The sequence below is a fragment of the Gadus chalcogrammus genome, chromosome 21 (assembly GCF_026213295.1).
Source record: "Gadus chalcogrammus isolate NIFS_2021 chromosome 21, NIFS_Gcha_1.0, whole genome shotgun sequence".
Classification (NCBI taxonomy): domain Eukaryota; kingdom Metazoa; phylum Chordata; class Actinopteri; order Gadiformes; family Gadidae; genus Gadus; species Gadus chalcogrammus.
In genome coordinates this window covers 13,088,084-13,109,604 of record NC_079432.1, presented here as the reverse complement: position 1 = coordinate 13,109,604, position 21,521 = coordinate 13,088,084, and the positions used below count along the sequence as shown (strand labels likewise).

Here is a 21,521-nt window from a genome sequence, read left to right as displayed (position 1 = left end):
AAATCCAGACATTTACAATGCTCTCCAAATACACAATGCCACAACACCTCACATTCAAACTGTGGTCACACACACACACACACACACACACACACACACACACACACACACACACACACACACACACACACACACACACACACACACACACACACACACACACACACACACTAAATCCGCACACACTCACTAAGAAGTGCAGCAGCTGTTGTCATAGCGACAACGCTTTCAAATTGCCTTTCCATTTTACACTAAGCAATATGGAATATTTCCATTGAGAGTGTAGTAGGCTATCTCGCCCTGGCAGGCACACTTCATGGCTAGGAGCAGCAGTCTACCGAAAAAACTGCAGTACACTCACACACGCAAGCACACACGTGTAGAAAATACAGAAGCAGAAGAGACATTTAAGGAGAGAAAGAAATATATAACTGGAGCATACCTCCCCAAGTCCCTCAGACCTTAAACCTCAAACTCGGAAACACACAAAACACAAACACACACACTTGGGTCTGAGGCATCAATATGAACCAGTAACATCATCTTACCACACACAGTTGTTGATTTTGTATTTGAATTATTTTTCCACGTACCTGCCCTGGAAGGTCTAAGTACCTATAGACCTGGTCATACATGCGGGAGTCCTGCAACTACAAGAGGAACAAAACAGGTACAGGAGAGAGAGAGAGAGAGAGAGAGAGAGAGAGAGAGAGAGAGAGAGAGAGAGAGAGAGAGAGAGAGAGAGAGAGAGAGAGAGAGAGAGAGAGAGAGAGAGAGAGAGAGAGAGAGAGAGAGAGAGAGAGAGAGAGAGAGAGAGAGAGAGAGTTAACAGTGTACCAGATTCAGGAACAACACTGGCATCACCACCACTGGCTGGCTGCAGCGAGTCATTGTGTTGACCGATGCAGCACAAATATCAATTGGAACGACAAAGAACGGACAACACGCACAACACACGGAAAAGTGCTGCTGAACAGAAAACTGAGTGAATGACTGGGAGTGAATGACAGAGGGTGGGTGGGTGAGCGTCACAATGGAGGCAGAACAGTGGGCACAAACAACACGTGCAGGTGGGGAACCGGGGGTGTCAGAGTGGTGGTGGGATGGGGTGTTGATAAGAGAAGAGGCGGTGAGGGAGAGAGGCAGAAGAGCAGAGAAGAAACTGGAAAAGAAGGCAGAAGACTGGCATGCTTCTAGACCGTGAATGAAGGACATGTACACAAGGAGATGGAAGACATCAGTTGTCTCTTTGGTACGTTTTGATGAACAGGTTACATACTGATGCATAGTGACATGCATATACAACAAAAATGTTGTACATCCGAAAGCTGTGCATCTTTTTTTCTTTGGTTCTTGGGGCATAAAACCTACATTGTGTTTAGATGTGGTTTTGGTTTCATGATTAGTCATTCTGGATTTAACTGTTTGTATTAAGAAGCCAAGATGTTTAAAGAGCAAATATTTATTCTGGTGTAAATTACCTAAACGGTGACCTTGTTATGAGAAATAACACAAATAAGATTTTCCTTGAAGCTGAGTGTGTATTTATTTCAGTTCAAGTGAAATATTGATTTAATATGATATCGAAAGATAAGACAACAAGAATTCATTGCACAGTTAATGCGGCTACTGGCAGCTGCACACCAACATCTTATTTCATGTCTTGCCAAACCGAACCACTGAGCACATAATATCCTCTCTTTCCCTGGCTCCTCTGAACGCTCATCTTCACAACCAACAGACAATACAGAACAATTAGCACCGCCGCGTTTTCGCTGCTCGCAGTTAGTGAGCATGTGCTCGCTAACTCTCGAGTTGAACACCGCTCATCACCACTGGTAGTCAGAGGGACGTGGTGGGAGGAGATATGACAGTGACTCATATTGATGAGCTGCTCATTCATCACAAAACCATTATGGCGGCTGAAGCGGCGGCGGGGGGCACGGGGGGGCACCTGAGCGTGCGCATGCTCCCGGATTGTTATTGCGGTACAGCTGTTAAACCGCTGTGTTTAAGTCATATCGCGGCGTGAAGGAACCTTCTGGAAGGTTCTTGGCAGGGCGGGGGTACAGACGCAGTGCGTCGTTTACGTTCTACGTATATGGCTGAGGACGAATCACTGGTCGAAAAAAAATGGTGTCTAACTGTAATAGTGGACTAGCGGTCTGTCTCTTACAGGATTAAAATGCCACCTCTGATCAGTCAAAACACAGCTCCAGTAGTTATATATTACACTTATAGCCGTTAGGGAGAGGTGTCTCACTCAGGGACACCACAACACTTGCCTACAATGAGCCGAGGATCGCACTAGCAACCTTCCTGTTACAAGTCGACCCGCTGGAGCTCCTGAGCGACTGCCCTCCTAACACATTGTACGCTGGGCAGTGAGTCACAGGATGCACTCACTCACCATGTATTACCCACACTAACGCTACGCATCCACCGTTTAATGGATACATATTACAGACGGTACATCAGAGCAGGGACACCCGGTGGTCCTTCAGAGAGAATCGACGCCGAGCCCTGGGTATAACTCATCCAATATGAGGACTCGGGCGCTGCGCCTTCCTCTCCAGAACGCAGCTGATGTCCCCGTTCTGTTAGCCTCGCCTGGGCCACCAACGGCTCCACTGAATGGAACCGCGGTGGCACAGATAAGAAAGCTTCCCGCAGGGTAAGCGTTATGGGGGGTGTGTGTGTGTGTGTGTGTGTGTGTGTGTGTGTGTGTGTGTGTGTGTGTGTGTGTGAGAATGGATTTATGTGATTATTTACACAACACATAGCACTTTCTGCCTGTGTGTGTTTGTGTGTATGTGTGCGTTTACACACACATACACTCTGTGGGCGTATGTGTGTGTGCATGTGTCCGTTTACACACACATGGACGTTATTTCATGTGTGTTCAGTAGGCAGGGAATCGTGTCTGGTGTGGGGGGGGGGGGGGGGGGGGGGGGGGAGTGGGGTGTGGGTTGAGATATTGTGAGTGTGTTTGCTAGAGGGTATGAATTGTGACGGCATCAGCAGAACTCAGCCAACACACACACACACACACACACACACACACACACACACACACACACACACACACACACACACACACACACACACACACACACACACACACACACACACACACACACACACACACACACAACCCGACCCCTCCCACCCCACGGGGAGGCACTGTCACAGGACCTAGGGGCTGGACCCAACAGCGCCTCACGCTGGACCAAACCACCATTACCGTAGCCTCTCCCGGCTAATAGGTCTGTGCTGTTGGCCACACTTGATTGAGTGTAATTAGGTGAGGATTATAGGTCGTTAGAGCAAGCATATCATCGGATAAGTACAGCAATTGGGCTTGTGCGGCAAACCCTAAAACAAATGTGTTTTCTAGTTCACATGGCTCAGAGTGAATGGACTTTCTTGTACCTAATGTTAAGCTGTAAATGTCTGTCAAGTCACCGTTACCGAATGAGGTCACACAGTGGTGATTGCGTCTACTATGGCCTGCTGATGAAAGCCATCGCAATTTGCAGCATTATAAATATTACCCACTGGGTGTCTGTGGTGACATTCCCGGGAAAATCCCAAGTGGCACACAGATAATGGCACACAGATATCCAAAAAACACACCTGCAATTACTGTGCAACACCAAGGGTGTGGCGTAGGAAAACCAAACAGAAATCTTAGAGAGATTGCTCCCTTTTCAAGCAAAGGATTCCTTTGCTTTAAAGAGAGACAGAGAGAGAGATTTTCACCTTCCCGGACATCTAAGCCTGTTTTAACAGCACTGTAGAGATTCTCCTGCATAACCTTTCCGTGCCATATGCTGTGAGGAATGGGCATTAAGCTGACCGCAGTGGTGGTGACGGTAACATAAGTGGAGTCATTTGGCTCGACCTTTTGGAGGGAGAAAAATGCATTTTGTACAGTGGGAGGCGGCCAGGGGGGGTTAGTAACAGCGGTGCAGTAGTGGAGTAGCAGGCTGCATACGGTCAGTTCACAACACACCACAGCAAACCACAGTGGGGGCGTGTGGGAGAGGGTTGGCGTGTGTGTGAGAAGCGCGAGACGGAATGGGGGGGGGGGGGGGGGATGGGGGCGGGCGTTTCAAATCTGTGGGGAGTCCAGAGAGAGAGAGAGAGACAGAGACAGAGACAGAGACAGAGACAGAGACAGAGACAGAGAGAGAGAGAGAGAGAGAGAGACCTTACCTCGGCGGGGTTTAAGAAGTGGGGATGAGGCGATTTGGAGGGTGATCGTGAGAAGCCCTCTGGACACACCTGATACGGTGTTTCCTGCTGTAGCGGCAGGACGGGCGCGGGGCAAAGTAGAGGGACAGGGGCCGACAGGAAGCGGGCCAGGGCGAGAGAGGAAGGAGAGGGAACAAAAAAGGAAACAAAAATAATAATAGGGTTTTATAAAAAGGGGAGTGAGACGACCATCGGGCAGAGAACGCCGCCGTTCTCACATTTCGACGCATTGTTCCTCCTTTGCAAATCTCTACTTCCTAAGAATGTGGTGCAGTAGGTCTGACACACACGTCGACAGCAGCGATGCGCTTTTCCCCCTTCCGCCGTGAGCAGGGCCCTCATTGGCCACGTCGGTCCCCCCCTCTCTGTCTCCGCGAGCGCTGACGCCGTCCATCCGTCACCAGCGGACCGGCGAGGCAGTTGCCATGGAAACCCCAGCCAATGCCGTGGTTGTAACTCAACACCGTAAACGTGTCACGTCACGGAGAGCCGTCATCGCAGGGTTGTCAGGGGAATGTGTTGTGTTTACCGCTTGTTGTGTGTGTGGGTGTGTGTGTGTGTGTGTGTGTGTGTGTGTGTGTGTGTGTGTGTGTGTGTGTGTGTGTGTGTGTGTGTGTGTGTGTGTGTGTGTGTGTGTGTGTGTGTGTGTGTGTGTGTGTGTGCGCGCGCGCTCGTGTTTGTGTGAGAGAGAGCGAGAGAGAGAGAGAGAGAGAGAACCTGAGGAAACATGTCTTTTTTGTGCAGTGTGAATGGTCTTTTTGAAGTATATCCTTTGTTGTGCCATGATCCACAATAGATGGGGGCAATGGATCTTTAGAAGTTTTCACAGAGCACGTTGTAAAGAGAGAAGGAAAGGTTACGGCTCTGCCACATAAAATAAGAGACGCAGGCACACACACACACACACACACACACACACACACACACACACACACACACACACACACACACACACACACACACACACACACACACACACACACACACACACACACACAAGACAGAAGACAGATTCGTTTAACTTAATTTGATCCCCTTCATAACCACCTTTGTAGTTCAGCCCGCAGAACGTCAAGCCAAAAGACAAACGGCTTTCATTCATTACATTCATACATCATCTCGCTCCTAATCTAATTCCTTATCTCATCAGCCCCATATAGCAGCGCAGGTCATTTTGTCTGTAACAAACAACCACCTGTCTCAATGTACGGGGTGGCGGTGTCTGCCTTATAGACTATAGTGCTTTGGGGGAGGGGGGGCTCCAGAAACCAAAATCTGAACTGAATCCCTACTCTAGAAACGGAGGCAGTCTGTTGGGAGTCTATAATAAGGAAAGGAATCAGCAGCCTAGCCAGCCCCTCCTGCAGTAATCCAGCTGGAGTTGTGCTAGCACAAGGGGGGCTAATGAGATTAGCACAGCAGGCGACTTCGCTCTCCCCTTCTGGAAGCCGCTGCTACCCACTTAGCACGGTATACTAGTGTGTGTCTGTGTGTGTGTGTGTGTGTGTGTGTGTGTGTGTGTGTGTGTGTGTGTGTGTGTGTGTGTGTGTGTGTGTGTGTGTGTGTGTGTGTGTGTGTGTGTGTGTGTGTGTGTGTGTGTGTGTGTGTGTGTGTGTGTGTGTAAGGCTATAGGAGACAGCTGTACTGAGTAAGGGTTTCTGGAGTTACGACTGTTTGTTGCGGTAATTTGGCGTACACAGTACTCGTAATTAATCATTTGTTAGCTTGAACCCTCCACTCACGAGCGTAACCTTTGTTGGGGGTGATGGCTTTTCATTACAACCCTTCTTGTGTCGGAATTGATCTGTCGAGCAAGCGACTTCCTGCTGTCCTTGGGAGGATGTCCCTCTTGTGTGTGTGTGTGTGTGTGTGTGTGTGTGTGTGTGTGTGTGTGTGTGTGTGTGTGTGTGTGTGTGTGTGTGTGTGTGTGTGTGTGTGTGTGTGTGTGTGTGTGTGTGTGTGTGTGTGTGTGTGTGTGTGTGCGCACTTGTGCGTGCATGTGCCTACTCAAGATCTGTTCCCTTTCCAACTGTTTATTTGTTGTAGACTGTTGACTGACAGCCTGGGGACAGACCTAATTCAATGGCGGGCCTGTAATGAATGGCTATCTGTAATTATGTTAGAAGGCTGTATAAAATAATGTTAACTCGGTAAGTCCGGGTCTCATTGTGGGGCCCTGGGAGAGAACAAGGTTTTGCAGAATGGGAAGCAGATTGTTTTTTTTCTTTTTAAGTGGACATGGAAGGGGGAGGAATTCCAGTTGAAAGGAGAAAAGTACAAAGTGGACTGACTCAACTTTGAAGGGGAGAGAATGAGAGATGGAGGGAGAGATGAAACAATGTTTATGTTCCTCTTGTGAACAGCGAGACGGTGACAGGGGAGACACAGCGTCGGGGGCCAGGGGACGGCGGCAGCCAATCACAGATAGTGTCATTCACGGCGACTCACCCACACTACACGGCTGGATCTGGCCGGTGTGTGTGTGTGTGTGTGTGTGTGTGTGTGGGTGGATGGATAAGTGTGTGTAGTACTTCACAAAAGTACCAAAGAATTCACAAAGACCAAAGTGCTATATTGCTTTTGTTGACATTGGTGGCAGGCGCGTACACGGCAACTGCTTTTAGGCCGGAACGGCCCAACAAAGTGATTTTGACAATTGTTATTGGTAGCGGATGTTTTAGTGAGACTTGGCTTTCATGGAACATGCACACAGGTTAGGGAGGGTTCTTCTCAACACACGGCCCTTTCTTGGTCTTACTTCTTTGCTTCTCTTCTCTACCACGTGTCAACAGATCACACACAAACACACACACATACACGCACGTGCACGCGTCGCGCACACACATACACACAGTGTTGGAGAAGCATAATTGCACCTGGCCTCGCTGGGTAAAAATACTGATCTTACAATTCCTGTGTGTGAGTGTGTGTGAGGTTTCAGGTGATTTATTTCTCATTCTAAACAGAGGTCACCAATTAAGAACGCATAATCCAGCCAACGCACTCGTAGCCTTTATGCTCTGTGCTGGCTGTGTTTGGCCGTCATCTTCCCACAGGCCTATTACCACACAGTCAACGGCAAAACATGTGCGAGTCATTTACGTGCGACTCCAGTTTGTTGTAGTTTGTATGTTATTGTGTTCCCTTGATTAGGGGGTGGGGGGGGGGGGGGGTTGTTCTATTCACTGTCGTGGGGCGTGGCGGCGGTGAGCCGCAACTCACTGCATCCTGTCGTTTTCTATTCTCCCAAAGCAATCATTTGCAATCATTTATGGTTATTAGGGTGATTAATCATAATAACACTCGTTTTCTGCCATTATGAAAGACTGACTGCCCTCGCGGGCCCTGCACTGATTGTGACTTGTAACTACTCTTCTCTTTCAAACCATTTAGAAAAAAAAACAACACAAACACACACACACACGCGCCCTGTAATTCTGGGCCGTTGATTGAGGGACGGTCACACGCCCCCTTGCTGCTCTGTGGGGATACAGGACACGCCCTGCTTCCCACGCGGGACCACATGTGTGCTGCTGCTCCCCAATTGCAGGAAAACCAAGCCCCTGACGCTTGGCATCGGAGACCCCGTCACTGAGTGCATTATAACCAGCCGAACCGTGATTTAGCAGGAGTACTCATGATGAAGAAACTAGACGCGCGCGCACGCGTGTGTGTGTGTGTGTGTGTGTGTGTGTGTCCACACTTGCACGCAGCGCAGTCACTTCCTGTGAGGGAGGATGCGGCGGATGGATGCACACTCATTAATTCCCTCCATCGACAGGCTGCCCACAGAAACGGCGAGAGGGAGACTCGTGATGGAGGGATAGCCGGCGACTGCTGCTACACTACCTAGCTACTACGGAGCCGTCTAATTAGCGCTCCGTGAGAAACAATGGCGGCTTCCCCAAGTCCCTCAGGGTAAACATGTTGACTTTGAAATCTGAGGCAACCCCCCCCTTACCGCACCCCCCCCCCCCCCCATAGCGGGACAGATGGGTCTGATGGAGGTGAGAACAACACCTGCTGTGTGTCTTTGTGTGTGTGTATGTGTGTCTCGCTACTTGCACCCCCCCAGTTTCACCAGACCGCTAAGCTAACCTGTAGCTCAAACCGAATGAGGCTTGCTTGCTATGTGTGTGTGTGTGTGTGTGTGTGTGTGTGTGTGTGTGTGTGTGTGTGTGTGTGTGTGTGTGTGTGTGTGTGTGTGTGTGTGTGTGTGTGTGTGTGTGTGCGCTCACCTTCTGTTTCCTCCTCTCCTTTCTCTTGTCCTCCGTGTCCTGCAGCATCTTCTCCCGCCACAGGTCGAAGAAGTAGGAGGGGTTGGTGTAGAACTTCAGACCCTCTTTCCCGTCATCCCTGCAAGCACACACACACACACACACGCACACGCACACGCACGCGCACACACACACAAGTTTAATACACACATGAATTACTTCATTTTTTATTTCATTTATTTATTGATTTATTTCACATTTGATTAGGACAGAATTGCACAGAGGAGGATGCAAGGTTAAACCTATGCACTATGTATACACAAAACCCTCCTACACACAGCCTTGAGGTGCCCTATAGACCCAGTACAGCTTGTGACCATGAGTCCTGAACAATGTCCTCTCCATCGCTACCTTTCTTGCTGTAGTACTCCGCTCCTCTCTACCTCGACCAAGAGAAAAATACACCCCAGTATGATGAGTGATGTCCAACCGGGCCGTCGTCATCTGTAATCATCATAACTGGGTCTGCAATCAGCAGAACCCCAGTTCATCAGAATAACACACCGTCTATTTACAACCAGACATGAATAAACCATCTGTTTGGTGAGCGGCCGCAGTTTCGGTTGTGTGTTTCTAACTGTTTGGCGGTAAAGACGCTGATGAGGAGAATCGGGGCGAACGGGAAGAAGGACTGTTCCAACAAGCCAGGGGGAGAAGAAAGGTTAATGATATGCAGACATGAGGAAGAAGGATTCTCCACAGGGATAAGGGTGAGGGTGTGTGTGTGTGTGTGTGTGTGTGTGTGTGTGTGTGTGTGTGTGTGTGTGTGATGACCGATGGGCAGTAAATATTTGTGTAAGATCATTATGCAGGATATATATTCTGTGTGTGTGTTTGTGTCCAAGCAAACGTTTGCATGTGTTCTTGTGAAGGGCGGGGAGAGGAGGAGAGGGGGGCAGGAAGGACAGTACAATAACAAGATGGAAAATAGAAGAAATATTAGAGAGGGAGAAGGGAGTTAAACTGCCAGGTGGAGTAACTAACAAGATCAAGATAAAGGGTGGGGGTTGGAGGGGATGAGGGGGGGGGGGGGGGGGGGGGTTGTGTTACTCATGCCAGCAGAAGTCCCAGCCAGCCCACTCGGCACTTAGGAGCCGATCGCTCCAGTGCCAGCTAAGCCAGGTGTCTCTCTTTCCTGGCATTTGGGGTATACTCAGAAGGGGCAGAATTACAGGCTAACGGACTGATTAAAGAGTGGCCTCCCTGAAATGATGCCCCAGGCCGGGGCGCGGCCCGCCATTATCTGAGCCCCGCGTCCTCAGCCTGCTGACGTGGAAGTCATTCTTCGGTGCTACTGCGACGAAGGAAGGAAGGAGAGGAGGGGAATAAGAGGAGGGAGGATGTGCAGTGTGTCTAGGCTGACATGTGCGGGACGGTGCCACCAGCAATGCAATCTAACGGCATGCCAAGGATTCTGAACCAGCAACCTTTCGACGGACGCCCCTGTGCCCATAAGCCTTGCAGCCAGGCCATCGACCGTGTGCTCAGTGTATGGACGCATCATCTCCAGTTGGCTGACTTACAGCAGCCCTGATGACGCTGGACGTCTGTAATTTAGAGACAGACAAGCAGGCCTGGTTGGCTCCAGGGCCCTGGGAGTCCAGACACGCCACCAGGCCCCTCCTGTCCCTCTTACCACTGGCTCTGCCCCCCCCCGACAACAGCCGCTGAAACACCACAGCTGTCCCACTCTTTCCTCTCTGCATATAGCACGCACACAGAGAGTCCCGTTGGGTCCATAAAGCATGTCCCACCACCCGGTGCTAACAGTGTTGGACAGAGGGTGGGGACCTGTTGGGTCGTTTCAGGCTGAGGGGGGGGGGAAACTAACTAATGAAATTGGTGGTTAAGATGGTTCACAGGGTCGTTTGTCTCCAGCTGGCAGGCCATGGCGCCAGCAGCCTAGCTAACAGACTAGCTTAAAGCCTAGCTAGCAGCCTAGCTAACAGCCTAGATAGCAGCCTAGCTAACAGCCTAGCTAGCAGCCTAGCAAACAGCCTAGATAGCTGCCTAGATAGCAGCCTAGCAAACAGCATAGATAGCAGCCTAGCTTGCACCCTAGCTAACAGCCTAGCTAGCAGCCTGGCTAACCGCCTGGCCAGGGGATGGGAGCGCCCAGCTCTCCCTAACGACCCAGGCGGGACACATGCTAAATTCATAACATTGTTCAGCCAACAAAATAACCATGACGTGAATAAATACAAAGTAAAACAAGACACAAAGAAAGGGGGCTAGAGTAATCAGGTCACGTAAATAAATAAATATACTTTTTCAATTATTTAAGCTATTAAAACTTGAATAATTATTTACAATGCCAACCATGGACTGGATGATTGGATTCTGTCTGGGTTTAATCAGTTGAGTTACTCATTGAGAGTGAAGTAACAAGAGGCTACAGGGTTGGGGGGGGGTGAGAGCCACACCCTCCTCCCCATCAACACACACACACACACACACACACACACACACACACACACACACACACACACACACACACACACACACACACACACACACACACACACACACACACACACACACACACACACACACACACACACACACAGTGTGGGATTACAGCCCCCTGGCGCTTGGCATGGGAGACCACGCCCCCTTATCATCCATCTCATTACCCTGTAATATACTTTTTGCTTCCTAGTATATTCATATATATCAATTTGTCTCACATGCTTTATCTTTCTTCAATATTGTTGCCCATTCGGACTCTGTGTTTACCAGTCTGACCTTGTGTTGCCCAGGGTGACCCAGTGTTGCCCGGGGTGACCCAGTGTTGCCCGGGGTGACCCAGTGTTTCCCAGATTGACCCTGTGTTTCCCAGTCTGACCCAGTGTTGCCCGGGGTGACCCAGTGTTTCCCACTCTGACCCTGTGTGTCCCAGTCTGACCCTGTGTTTCCCAGTCTGACCCTGTGTTTCCCAGTCTGACCCTGTGTTTCCCAGTCTGACCCAGTGTGTCCCAGTCTGACCCTGTGTTTCCCGGTCTGACCCTGTGTTTCCCAATCTGACCCTGTGTGTCCCAGTCTGACCCTGTGTTTCCCAGTCTGACCCTGTGTTTCCCAGTCTGACCCTGTGTTTCTCAGTCTGACCCTGTGTTTCCCAGTCTGACCCTGTGTTTCCCAGTCTGACCCTGTGTTTCCCAGTCTGACCCTGTGTGTCCCAGTCTGACCCTGTGTTGCCCAGGGTGACCCAGTGTTGCCCAGTCTGACCCCCTGTTGCTCTGCGCCCCTACAGTAATACCCTCGGCGCCGCTCAGGCCACTGACCTGTAGGGCGTGAGGATGTTGAGGGGCGGCGGCTGCTCGCAGGTGTGGAAGGTCTCGTGCAGCGGCACGGGCAGCGTGTCGCGGTCAAACAGCTGCTGGTCCTGCACCGTGGAGCTCCGGAAGGCCTTCCTCATGGTGATGTCCTGGAGGGACACTGGGGGAGGGAGGGAGGGAGGGAGGGAGGGAGGGAGGGAGGTGCTTTTAGAGGTTTTGTTTGTGTGTTTTGTGTGGAGGAGGCAATTGAAGAAAATAACAGAACGGAAGAGACGCACGCACGCACGCACACGTCACACGCACACGCACACACACACACACACACACACCCCTCCATAGTCCATCATTGATGCTGACTATTGACATTTAGCCTTGCACTTTAAAACAAATTGCCATCCTTATCGGAAATCAGCCTTACTGCCAAAACTTCAAAACTAAAACCATTACGCTTGGGTCCAGGTCCGGTCCTGTCCACTTAACCCCGCTGGGGGTTGTTCCATCAATCCAACCCCGACCGAGCCTCGAGGCCCGGGGCTCTGCCCTACCTGTCCGTGCCCCTCAAGAGAAATGGTTCTTGTATCACACAGAGGCAGTTGACATTTTATATTTGAAAGAAGGCATACAAATCAGACCAAAATAAAGACAATAGGCTGCCTCTGGCAATGGCAAAGAGCAAAAGGAACGACAGTTTGCCAAAGCTGTAATCCGGCAGAGGCCCGAGGAAGTGCGGAGACCTGGGCAGAGCGTTGGGATCAGATGGGCGTCGTGCCGCAGAGGACAAGTGGTTTCATTTAGCCGCCCAGAGGGGCTAAAGTGGAGCAGTAGACTCTTTGTGCTGTTTTCATCGCAGATTATCGTATCATGTGTCCAACAGATAAAGAAGTTGATACAGCCAATTATTATCAGGCTGTATCATTGTTCAATTGCCACTGGCTACCGAACCAAACAAACAAAGAACCTACAACCAAAGCAAACATATAAATAATGTCGATGGTGTGCGCATGCACCGCAGTGTGAAAGAAAAAGCATAGTGTTACCTTGTTTACAAAGCCACAAGGTCGCAAGCAATTGAATGCATCTGCTCGCCCTCGGTGTGACTGGGCCCCCTACTGCCTCGAGGTCGGCTCCGGAGCCTTCAGCACCAATTTCCAATCAGTCGAAAATTAAATGAAACTGTTGTTGTTCTTTTTTTACTTCATTACTCACTTCATGCTGGCTACAACAGGACTCTTTATACTGCCGTTGAGCAGGGGACCCATGACCCACCGCGGTACACCTGTTTTTTTTTATCTTTCTTTGGTTTTGACCATTGGCCGTGGTCATCTGTGTTTGGACTTGTGCCTCTTGTGTCAGTTTGGATCCCATCCCCCTAACATCCTCCGTGCTCCGTGCCCTCTGCGAGCCAGTTTGGCAGCCTGCGCGTTCACTCCCCGGTACCGCCCCCGGCTTACGTAACAGATCTGTATTTCATTCATATTTGCTTTGCAGCCCGAATGCCCTCATGCAGGTTCTCTGCGAACCTCGACATCGAAATGTAAAAAAAAGACGAAAGCCGGACGAGCGCCAGAACCCAACGATCGCCAACAGGTGGTCATCTGCCTCGTGTCCAATCAGGGGGTTTGTGTCGGTGAGCCGGTGGGGGGGGGGGGGGGGGGGGGGGCACAAGCACATCAGATGGTGACGGACAAAGGGCGTGGCATCGGTGGGACAGAGACAGAGGGCTGGGGGCTGGGGGAGTGATGGAGGGGGAGAGAGATGGAGGGAGGGAGAGATGGAGGGAGGGAGAGATGGAGGGAGGGAGATGGAGGGAGGGAGAGATGGAGGGAGGGAGAGATGGAGGGAGAGAGAGATGGAGATGGAGAGAGAGAGGGGGAGAGAGAGTGAGAGATTAAGGGAGGGAGAGTTGGAGGGAGAGAGAGAGAGAAGGAGGGAGGGAGAGATAGAGGGAGGGAGATATGGAGGGAGAGAGAGAGAGATGGAGGGGGGAAGAGATGGAGAGAGGGAGAGAAAGCTAGTGGAATATTAGTCAGGACACATTGGATGCAGAGTTTCTGATAAATCCCTGGCCAAGAATAACAGAGATAGGGGCCCGATCAACTGTCGGTGCAGCGGCAGTTATAAAATCCACCCGGCGCGGTTCCGGCAACGGTAATGGGTTGATTATCATTATTTTATCCCATATCCTAATTTTCAAAATACCACTTACGTGGCTGAAACACACGTTGTTGACAAGTTGCTAATCAATTTGTGCCGTGTGTAGCTTGTGTGCCGTATATGTGTGTGTGTGTGTGTGTGTGTGTGTGTGTGTGTGTGAGTCAGCGAGTGTGTCACAGAGGAGCAGAGGGAGCAGAGGCAGCCTCCATCGCTGTATTCATTACCGGTGACATAACTCTTGTTTATATGCCTTCTCCCCGTGTCCCTCTCCCTTCCATAACTCTTTCAGAAAGTATAGGGCTAATACACTCCTGACTGATAAGACGGGCGGGTGCCCAAGTTTCTTTAAACTTTGTGTGGTTAGGTTAGTCATTAGGTCTCTCTCTATCTGCTCCTCTCATCTCATCTCTCGCTCTCTCTCTCCATCTTCTCTCGTCTTTCTCTCATCTCCTCTACTCTCTCCACCCTCCTTCTCCTCTCAGTCTCTCTCTCTCTTCTCTCATCCATCATCTCTCATCAATGATTCTCTCTCCTCTCTCTCTCATCTCTCCTCTCTCTCTCTCTCTCTCCTTCTCTCTCCTCTCTCTCTCTTCCTCTCTCTTCTACTCGGGTACTCCTCTCTCTTCCTCACTCTTCATCTATCCTCAACTCATACATCCTCGCCTGTGGATTAGAATGTTTTGGACCATTTGTCCGCAGCTTTCTCATTTCCTTGCTGGTTTTGGTCTTATTGCGTTGGTTATTATGATAGCTAATGTGTCTGGACTCTCTACCCCCCCCCTCTCTTCTCCAACCAGCCATCCTCCCCCCCTCCTTTCAAAGGTGATTTATGTCTCCCTCTCTCTCTGTGTTCTTCTCAGGTCAGAGAGTTTGGAGATCTCTGTTGTGGAGCCGGAGGGCTCGTGTTATTACCTCTGATTCTTCTCTTCGACCGTTCACCCTCCAACAGATTATGAAGCCATCCCCCCCCCCCCCCCCCCCACACACACACACACACACACACACACACACAAAAACTAGTTTCATCTGTGTGCGTGAGTTGTATGGTTTCTATCAATCCATTTTTCTGATATCTGGTGGATACTCGTGTTCTATGTTGTTCTTTGGTTATCCAAGACCAAAGAAAAGCAGTGTGTGTGTCTATGTGAATGTGTGAAGAGTACAGTACAGGTCTGCCTCTTTGTGTTGCTGCCTCATTTTTCCACTACAGGCCCCTCGGGGCCAAACTCTGGGCCCGCTTCAAGAAAAACTTGGCACTGACAACCAGGAGAAATAACGGTAGTAGCGGACAAAGAGGAGAGAGAACGACAGACAGACAGACAGACAGACAGACAGACAGACAGACAGACAGACAGACAGACAGACAGACAGACAGACAGACAGACAGACAGACAGACAGACAGACAGACAGACAGACAGACAGACAGACAGACAGACAGACAGACAGACAGACAGACAGACAGACAGACAGACAGACAGGACAGACAGACAGACAGACAGACAGACACAGAGAGAGAGAGAGAGAGAGAGAGAAATCTAAAGATGGGGATGTCAGGACTGGTTTGAGTTGTATTGGAGAGCCAACCCCTTGAGATTAGGGATGCAAGATTCAGAAATTCTTGGCCGAAACTGATACCAATGTTTGAAATAACTATGTTGCCGATGGCCAAAGCCGACACCTATGTCTCTTTCACCTATGTCTATTTCGATTTTGAGTTTTTTTGAGTTGAAGTTGAAGTTATATCGGAGTTATTCCCCCTTTTGTGCCAGGTAAACAATAAAGAAAACACGCTGAACCTTTTTTCAGACGCAATGAAGGACGGAGGGGGACTGATGAAAACAGAAGACTCCCTAAAAGGAGACAGAAGAGTTCAAAACAACAAGGAAGGACTTTCCTGACAGGTGGAGATGGAGGTGAGGGCGGGGCAGGGAGGACCACAGAGAGTGGCCTGAGGGGCCCTCTCATTCTGTGGCTTTGGTAGCCGGCAGCAACGGGCTGGGGGCCGCGCACTGCTCATATAATAGTGCCATTAAATAAAGGATACAGGCCATTAGTTTGGCTGGCCACAGCCATAGCACACAGGGAGGGAGGGGGAGGGAGGGGGAGGGAGGGGGAGACAGAGACGGACAGGGAAGAGAGAGAGGATATAGTGTCTGCATGCGATGGAAGGCAAAGCAAAGATCAATCACAGAGATGAGAAAAAAGGGTCTGGGGGAGGATAACAACACTAGAGGGGAGGGGACGGAGTAGACGAGGTCGAGAAAATGTGTGTGTAGGTGGGAGGGAGGTCGACCAGGAGAGGAGATAGGACCAAGGCCTAGAGGGCAATAGGAAGGACAACACTCTTTAAGTGCAGGAAGGTGTATGTAGGTGAGTGGCATGTGTGTGTGTATGTAGGTGAGTGGATTGTGTGTGTGTGTGTGTGTGTGTGTGTGTGTGTGTGTGTGTGTGTGTGTAAGAGGAGTATGTCTGTGTGTGTGTGTGTGTGTGTCTATGTGTCTGTCTGTGTGTGTTTGTGATTGAAATAAACGGTGAAACACGATAAAGGACTTTTGACCTCGCTCGCTGCCCCATACATCTCTTCCTGTTTCCTACCTCTCCGTGACCTTCGTCTGAGTGCCAATCATTCTGCCCCCCCGCCGCCACCCTCGCCACCCCCCCCCCCCCCCCCCACTGCCAGTTCATAACAACACAGACACATCTCCTTGAAGCTGAGACATGGTGAGGGTCGTCAAAGGATCACCTGGGTGAAACAAACGATGCATCCATCCAATGCAAGTTTCATTGTGGAAGGGAATCCCTACCCAGGTAATACACACTGCCAACGTCCAGCCGGGAGAGTCTGCGAGAACAGTCAGATTTGAGCTTCTTTGAAAACGACTTTTCAATATTTCACCAAGACTGTGCTTCTTGAGGCAACGCACACATTAACATTGTAATGAGTCCTTACAGAAATGGCAAGAGAGCAATTTCAGATTGCTTAGTGAGCCCGCTGGCAAAGGCAGTATAAACGTCTATCTGGGATTGTGTGATCCTTATTAGCCGGTCTATGTGCCGTAACTCTCAGGACACAATGTACTACTTATGTAAAACCTCACTCAGTAACAATGTCCGTTATTAAAAGAAAAAGCGAGCCGGATAAGTGAAATCTCCCCGTCTCTTCACGTCTTATTTTTCCATTTCTTCGTTCATATATAGTCTCATAGCCAGTAATGATATGGCCACAGGCTGCGAGGCCCAGCCCTCCCCCTCTCTCTCTCTCTCCGTCCTCTCTGTCCGCCTGTCTCTCCATTATCAGTGGGATGTCAGGGCAGGCAAGGTTTTATTTAATCCTATTTTACAGACGGAAGACAAAAACACATTGTAAGAGTCTATTTCAATGGAAGATAGAGGCCGTGATAAGAGTACAACGGAAAATGAAATGATAAACACACGCAAATACATATTTAATAGGGATATGCAAAACATTACAGCAGCAGCAGTACAGGAGCCGGACACCCCCCCCCCCCCCGCTCTCCTCCACCCTCTCTCCCCTCCCCTATCTGGGTCTCGCTACAGCGGTGATTCATCCCGAATGCAGCGGGACCCCCACTGTACCGATTCATCACCCCCACCCCCACCCCATTGTAACTCACACATGCCTGACTCATCGCGAGTCGGCGTTACAAGGTGCTTGGAATTAAGTTGGTAGCGAGGGAGGGGGAGAGACGCAGTGGATGCGAGGGAGAGCGATCGCTCACGAGGCCAATGAAAGGCAACATTTACGGGGATAAGAAACCTTTGACAAACGCCCCCCTCGTGCCAATCCCCGTCGCCTCGCCGCGCTGGTCCTGAGCTGGGTTCCTGGAGCTACCTCTGCATCGCTCCGACCGTTTCACCGTCCTGGATGGTTATTCACTTCATATTGGTCATCCAATATGAAGTGAATACCTGGATGGTTATTCACTTCATATTGGTCATCCAATATGAAGTGAATACCTGGATGCTTTATTAAAAAATAACCCCGGATCCTTAGAGGAATTATTTATAGTGCGATGATAAAATACACCAGGAGCATGTTGTATGAAAGAGCCTTTACCCACTTCAAAAGGTATTGGCTTTGATGGCCACACTGTTGGTTGGCCACACTGTTGGCTGGCCTTGTGGAGTACGGTTGGAGAAACCCCTTGATCCTGTGGCTGAGACCGCTCTGGATCGATCATGAAGTCCAAGGGGCCCCAAATAAAAACCCAGCCATATCCACTGCTATATTTACCTTATCGCTAAACATCGCTCTGGTCCCATTGTGTAATATTTCAACAACAAAAGAAAGATTCAAGAAAAAAGAACCTGGACATTTCTGTGGTCAATGCTGATCAAATGATGGAATGCATTAATTGTCTCATTAGAATCACATACTATAACTGATATTTCTACAATTAAAGAGGAGAATCTATCTACTATCGACTCTCCCCTCCCACTCACACCGCCCAGTCGGCCGAGCTACGCTAGTTCACGTCACACAGTTGCACAGCTAGTTAGAGTTAAGTGCCGTACACGGTTATTTCGTTCCTCCCGCTTCTCACTGGGAGGGGCTCAATCCCCATCATGAGGTCTTTAACGGGGGCTAGGGAAGCAGCTCAGACTCCATCTTTCACAGCAACATCACATTTATTCCAGCGACAGACCCAGAGGCTAAAAGAGACCCTTCCAGCCTGTGATGGTGGTTACTCATGTTCATCTGGCCTCACTGATTTGTTGTTCCGCAGTCTTGTAGAGATGTGTCTTGTAGAGAAGTGTTTTACACTCCACTGCTTTTTACTGCAGTGCCACATCCTCTGCACCCCCCCCCCCCCCCCCCCCCATATGTCGTTTGATTGCTACCCAGCAGGTCTTTGTCCTCAGTGTTTGAAGCGCCCCTTAAGGCTAGAGGGAGTCAGGACCTCTCAATTATACCAGGACCACAGGACTAAGGAGTACACACACACACACACACACACACACACACACACACACACACAACACACACACACACACACACACACACACACACACACACACACACACACACACACACACACACACACACACACACACACACACAAACGGACACACACACACACACACACAAACGTCATACTACTATGCTAGGTTCATGTTGAATTTGTGAAAAACCCAAACCAGATGCATGTTGGTGGGAGAGAGGGAGAGAGAGGGAGATTTGTGGGCTTAATTCAACCAATTGGACAGTGATCATGACAGCTGTGCAAACCTCCAATAGGCGGTCCCAGGGTAGCAACGATGGACTGTGAATGACTGCATGGTTTTGGCAGGATCACACTAGTGGTTCCTCAAGGTGCCCTTGATGTGTGTGTGTGTGTGTGTGTGTGTGTGTGTGTGTGTGGTGTGTGTGTGTGTGTGTGTGTGTGTGTGTGTGTGTGTGTGTGTGTGTGTGTGTGTGTGTGTGTGTGTGTGTGTGTGTGTGTGTGTGTGTGTGTGTGTGTACGTGAAGTGGTCAACCATGATGCAAGAAAAAAAACACAGAAAATGCCACCAGGCCTATGTTTTCATTTTCCCTCAGCTAATCGCTTTCCTTTTCTTTCTATTCATCGAGGAGGAAGTGAGACACACACACTCACACTCACATATTAAAAGTTTGGACCCCCCCTGCTGAATAATCATTTCCATCCATGAGGTGAGAATGAACACACACAAACACGCACACACACACACACGCACACACGCATACGCGCGCACACGCACACACGCGCACGCACACGCACACGCACACACACACACACACACACACACACACACACACAACAGTGCACCCACCCCCACCATGCAACACCCCCCACCTATATGAATCATCCTGCAGGGCTTGTGCGTGCATGGACACTTTCCAGGAGGAACTGGGGAGAGCAGGAGCAGGAGAAGATGGGAGAAGATGGGAACGGGAGAGAACGACTGGGATGAGTTATGAATGGGTTGGGGTGTGGGGGGGGGGTTTAGCTGAAGGATGGTGTGTGAAGCAATCCTAAGGGTGAGGAGGTCGAGAGATTGCAAGTATAGGAGAACATGCGATGGTGGGGGTGAGGGGGGGGGGGGGGGGGGGGGGCTGGGGGCTGATGAACTGCAGATTGCGAGAAAAAATAGCGAAGGGGGGGAGGGGTGAAATGATGGGACGGTATGTTGACCTACAGCATATAGGAGCATGCACGTACATTACTCTCCTGGCAACCCCCACTGCATTCCGCTAAGCATTAGCGCATACATGAAGCGGTTCCTGTTCCTTGGTGCCCAGCGCAGCTCGTTATCAACACCTGCTCCCGGACCGGCCCGACATCAGGGGGGCGGGGGGTATTGGGGTGGGGGGTCGGGGGGTGGGGTGGGTGCAGGGGGCTCCGCGGGTCCTTGGGAAATCGATAAGGCACGGCGGAGCGTGGGATCGTCTGGCCATTCCATCGCTCTATCGCTCTCTTTCTCTCTCCCCCTCAACTCCTCTCTTTCACTCTTTCTTACGATCTGCTCGTTACGGCGATTCCCTTTTTACTCACGGATAGCGGGTGGGAATGGGAGCGATGGGAAGGGTGGCTAGGGGCTGGATGAAGTGCGCTGCTTAGAACCGGAGCCAGAAGGTTTGTTTGTGGCGCTCGGGCTCAGAACACGCACATTGCACATGCTCATTCACCTCGACTCACACAACCACCCCAATCGATGCTGAGAGGAGGAGGAAGCTGGCAATGATTTGGAGGGAAAACAAAAGACATTGGCGATTGACTGGGAGAGAGAGAGAGAGACGTATGGGCTTTAAATAGACAGATAAGGTGAGGCCGTTAAAAAGGCATTACAGATCGAGAGAGAGGGGGGAGAGAGAGATACAGACAGACAGACAGAGCCAGCCAGCCAACCAGCCAGCTGGACAGACAGACACACAGAGGAAGATGGAGATAAGAGGAAGAGAGAGCGAGAGAGGGATAAGATCGGGCCGTGCGGGACCACTTACGTTCCTCCTCCTTGGGGTCCAGCTGGGTGACGCTGATGGAGAGGCGGTCCACACGCTCCTGCAGGGAGTTGACCCGGAAGGAGAAGGTGTGGGCCTCGTTGAACAGCTCCCCAAACAGGTCCTCCGCATACTTACCTACACGCACACACACACACACACACACACACACACACACACACACACACACAGGATCCATTGATCAAACACGTGTCCCAGCCTCCACTCAGTTCACCCGTTCTCTGGTTAACTGAGCGATGCAGGAGCGAGATCACGCCATGTGTTTTATGTTAGCAGCTTCTTCTTTGCATGTTTTTTTAATCAGTAGGAAACACTTACAGAGAGAGCCACTGAAGTTTTATTATGCCTCAGTTGTTGCCCAGATTTACCTTCTGCATAACAGAAGGCCCGGATGGGTACATTATCGCACATTATGTGTTCTGGGTTCTTTTAATTGTATTATTTATTTGCTTCGATGATCATTTTTCATCTGTTAAATCCTCCATCTATTGCAGCTCTGGTGAGCTAGACCTCATGGCCATTAGTATCTTCACTGGCTGCAATTTAAAGGCCTC

General features: G+C 50.2%; 1 protein-coding gene across 2 annotated transcripts in view; it reads right to left on the bottom strand.

Annotated features, from left to right (window-relative positions):
* Positions 1–21,521, bottom strand: part of wasf1 (WASP family member 1) — a 53,138-nt gene that overhangs the window by 7,895 nt on the left and 23,722 nt on the right. Inside the window, exons 3-7 of one of the 2 annotated variants that reach the window (XM_056581614.1) lie at positions 20,950–21,084; positions 11,816–11,969; positions 8,496–8,613; positions 4,219–4,305; positions 594–650 (exon numbers count right to left, since the gene is read on the bottom strand). In XM_056581614.1, coding sequence (XP_056437589.1) covers positions 594–650; positions 4,219–4,305; positions 8,496–8,613; positions 11,816–11,969; positions 20,950–21,084 — 551 coding nt within the window. The remainder of the gene's footprint in view (positions 1–593; positions 651–4,218; positions 4,306–8,495; positions 8,614–11,815; positions 11,970–20,949; positions 21,085–21,521) is intronic. The other variant, XM_056581616.1, reaches the window with a different exon arrangement.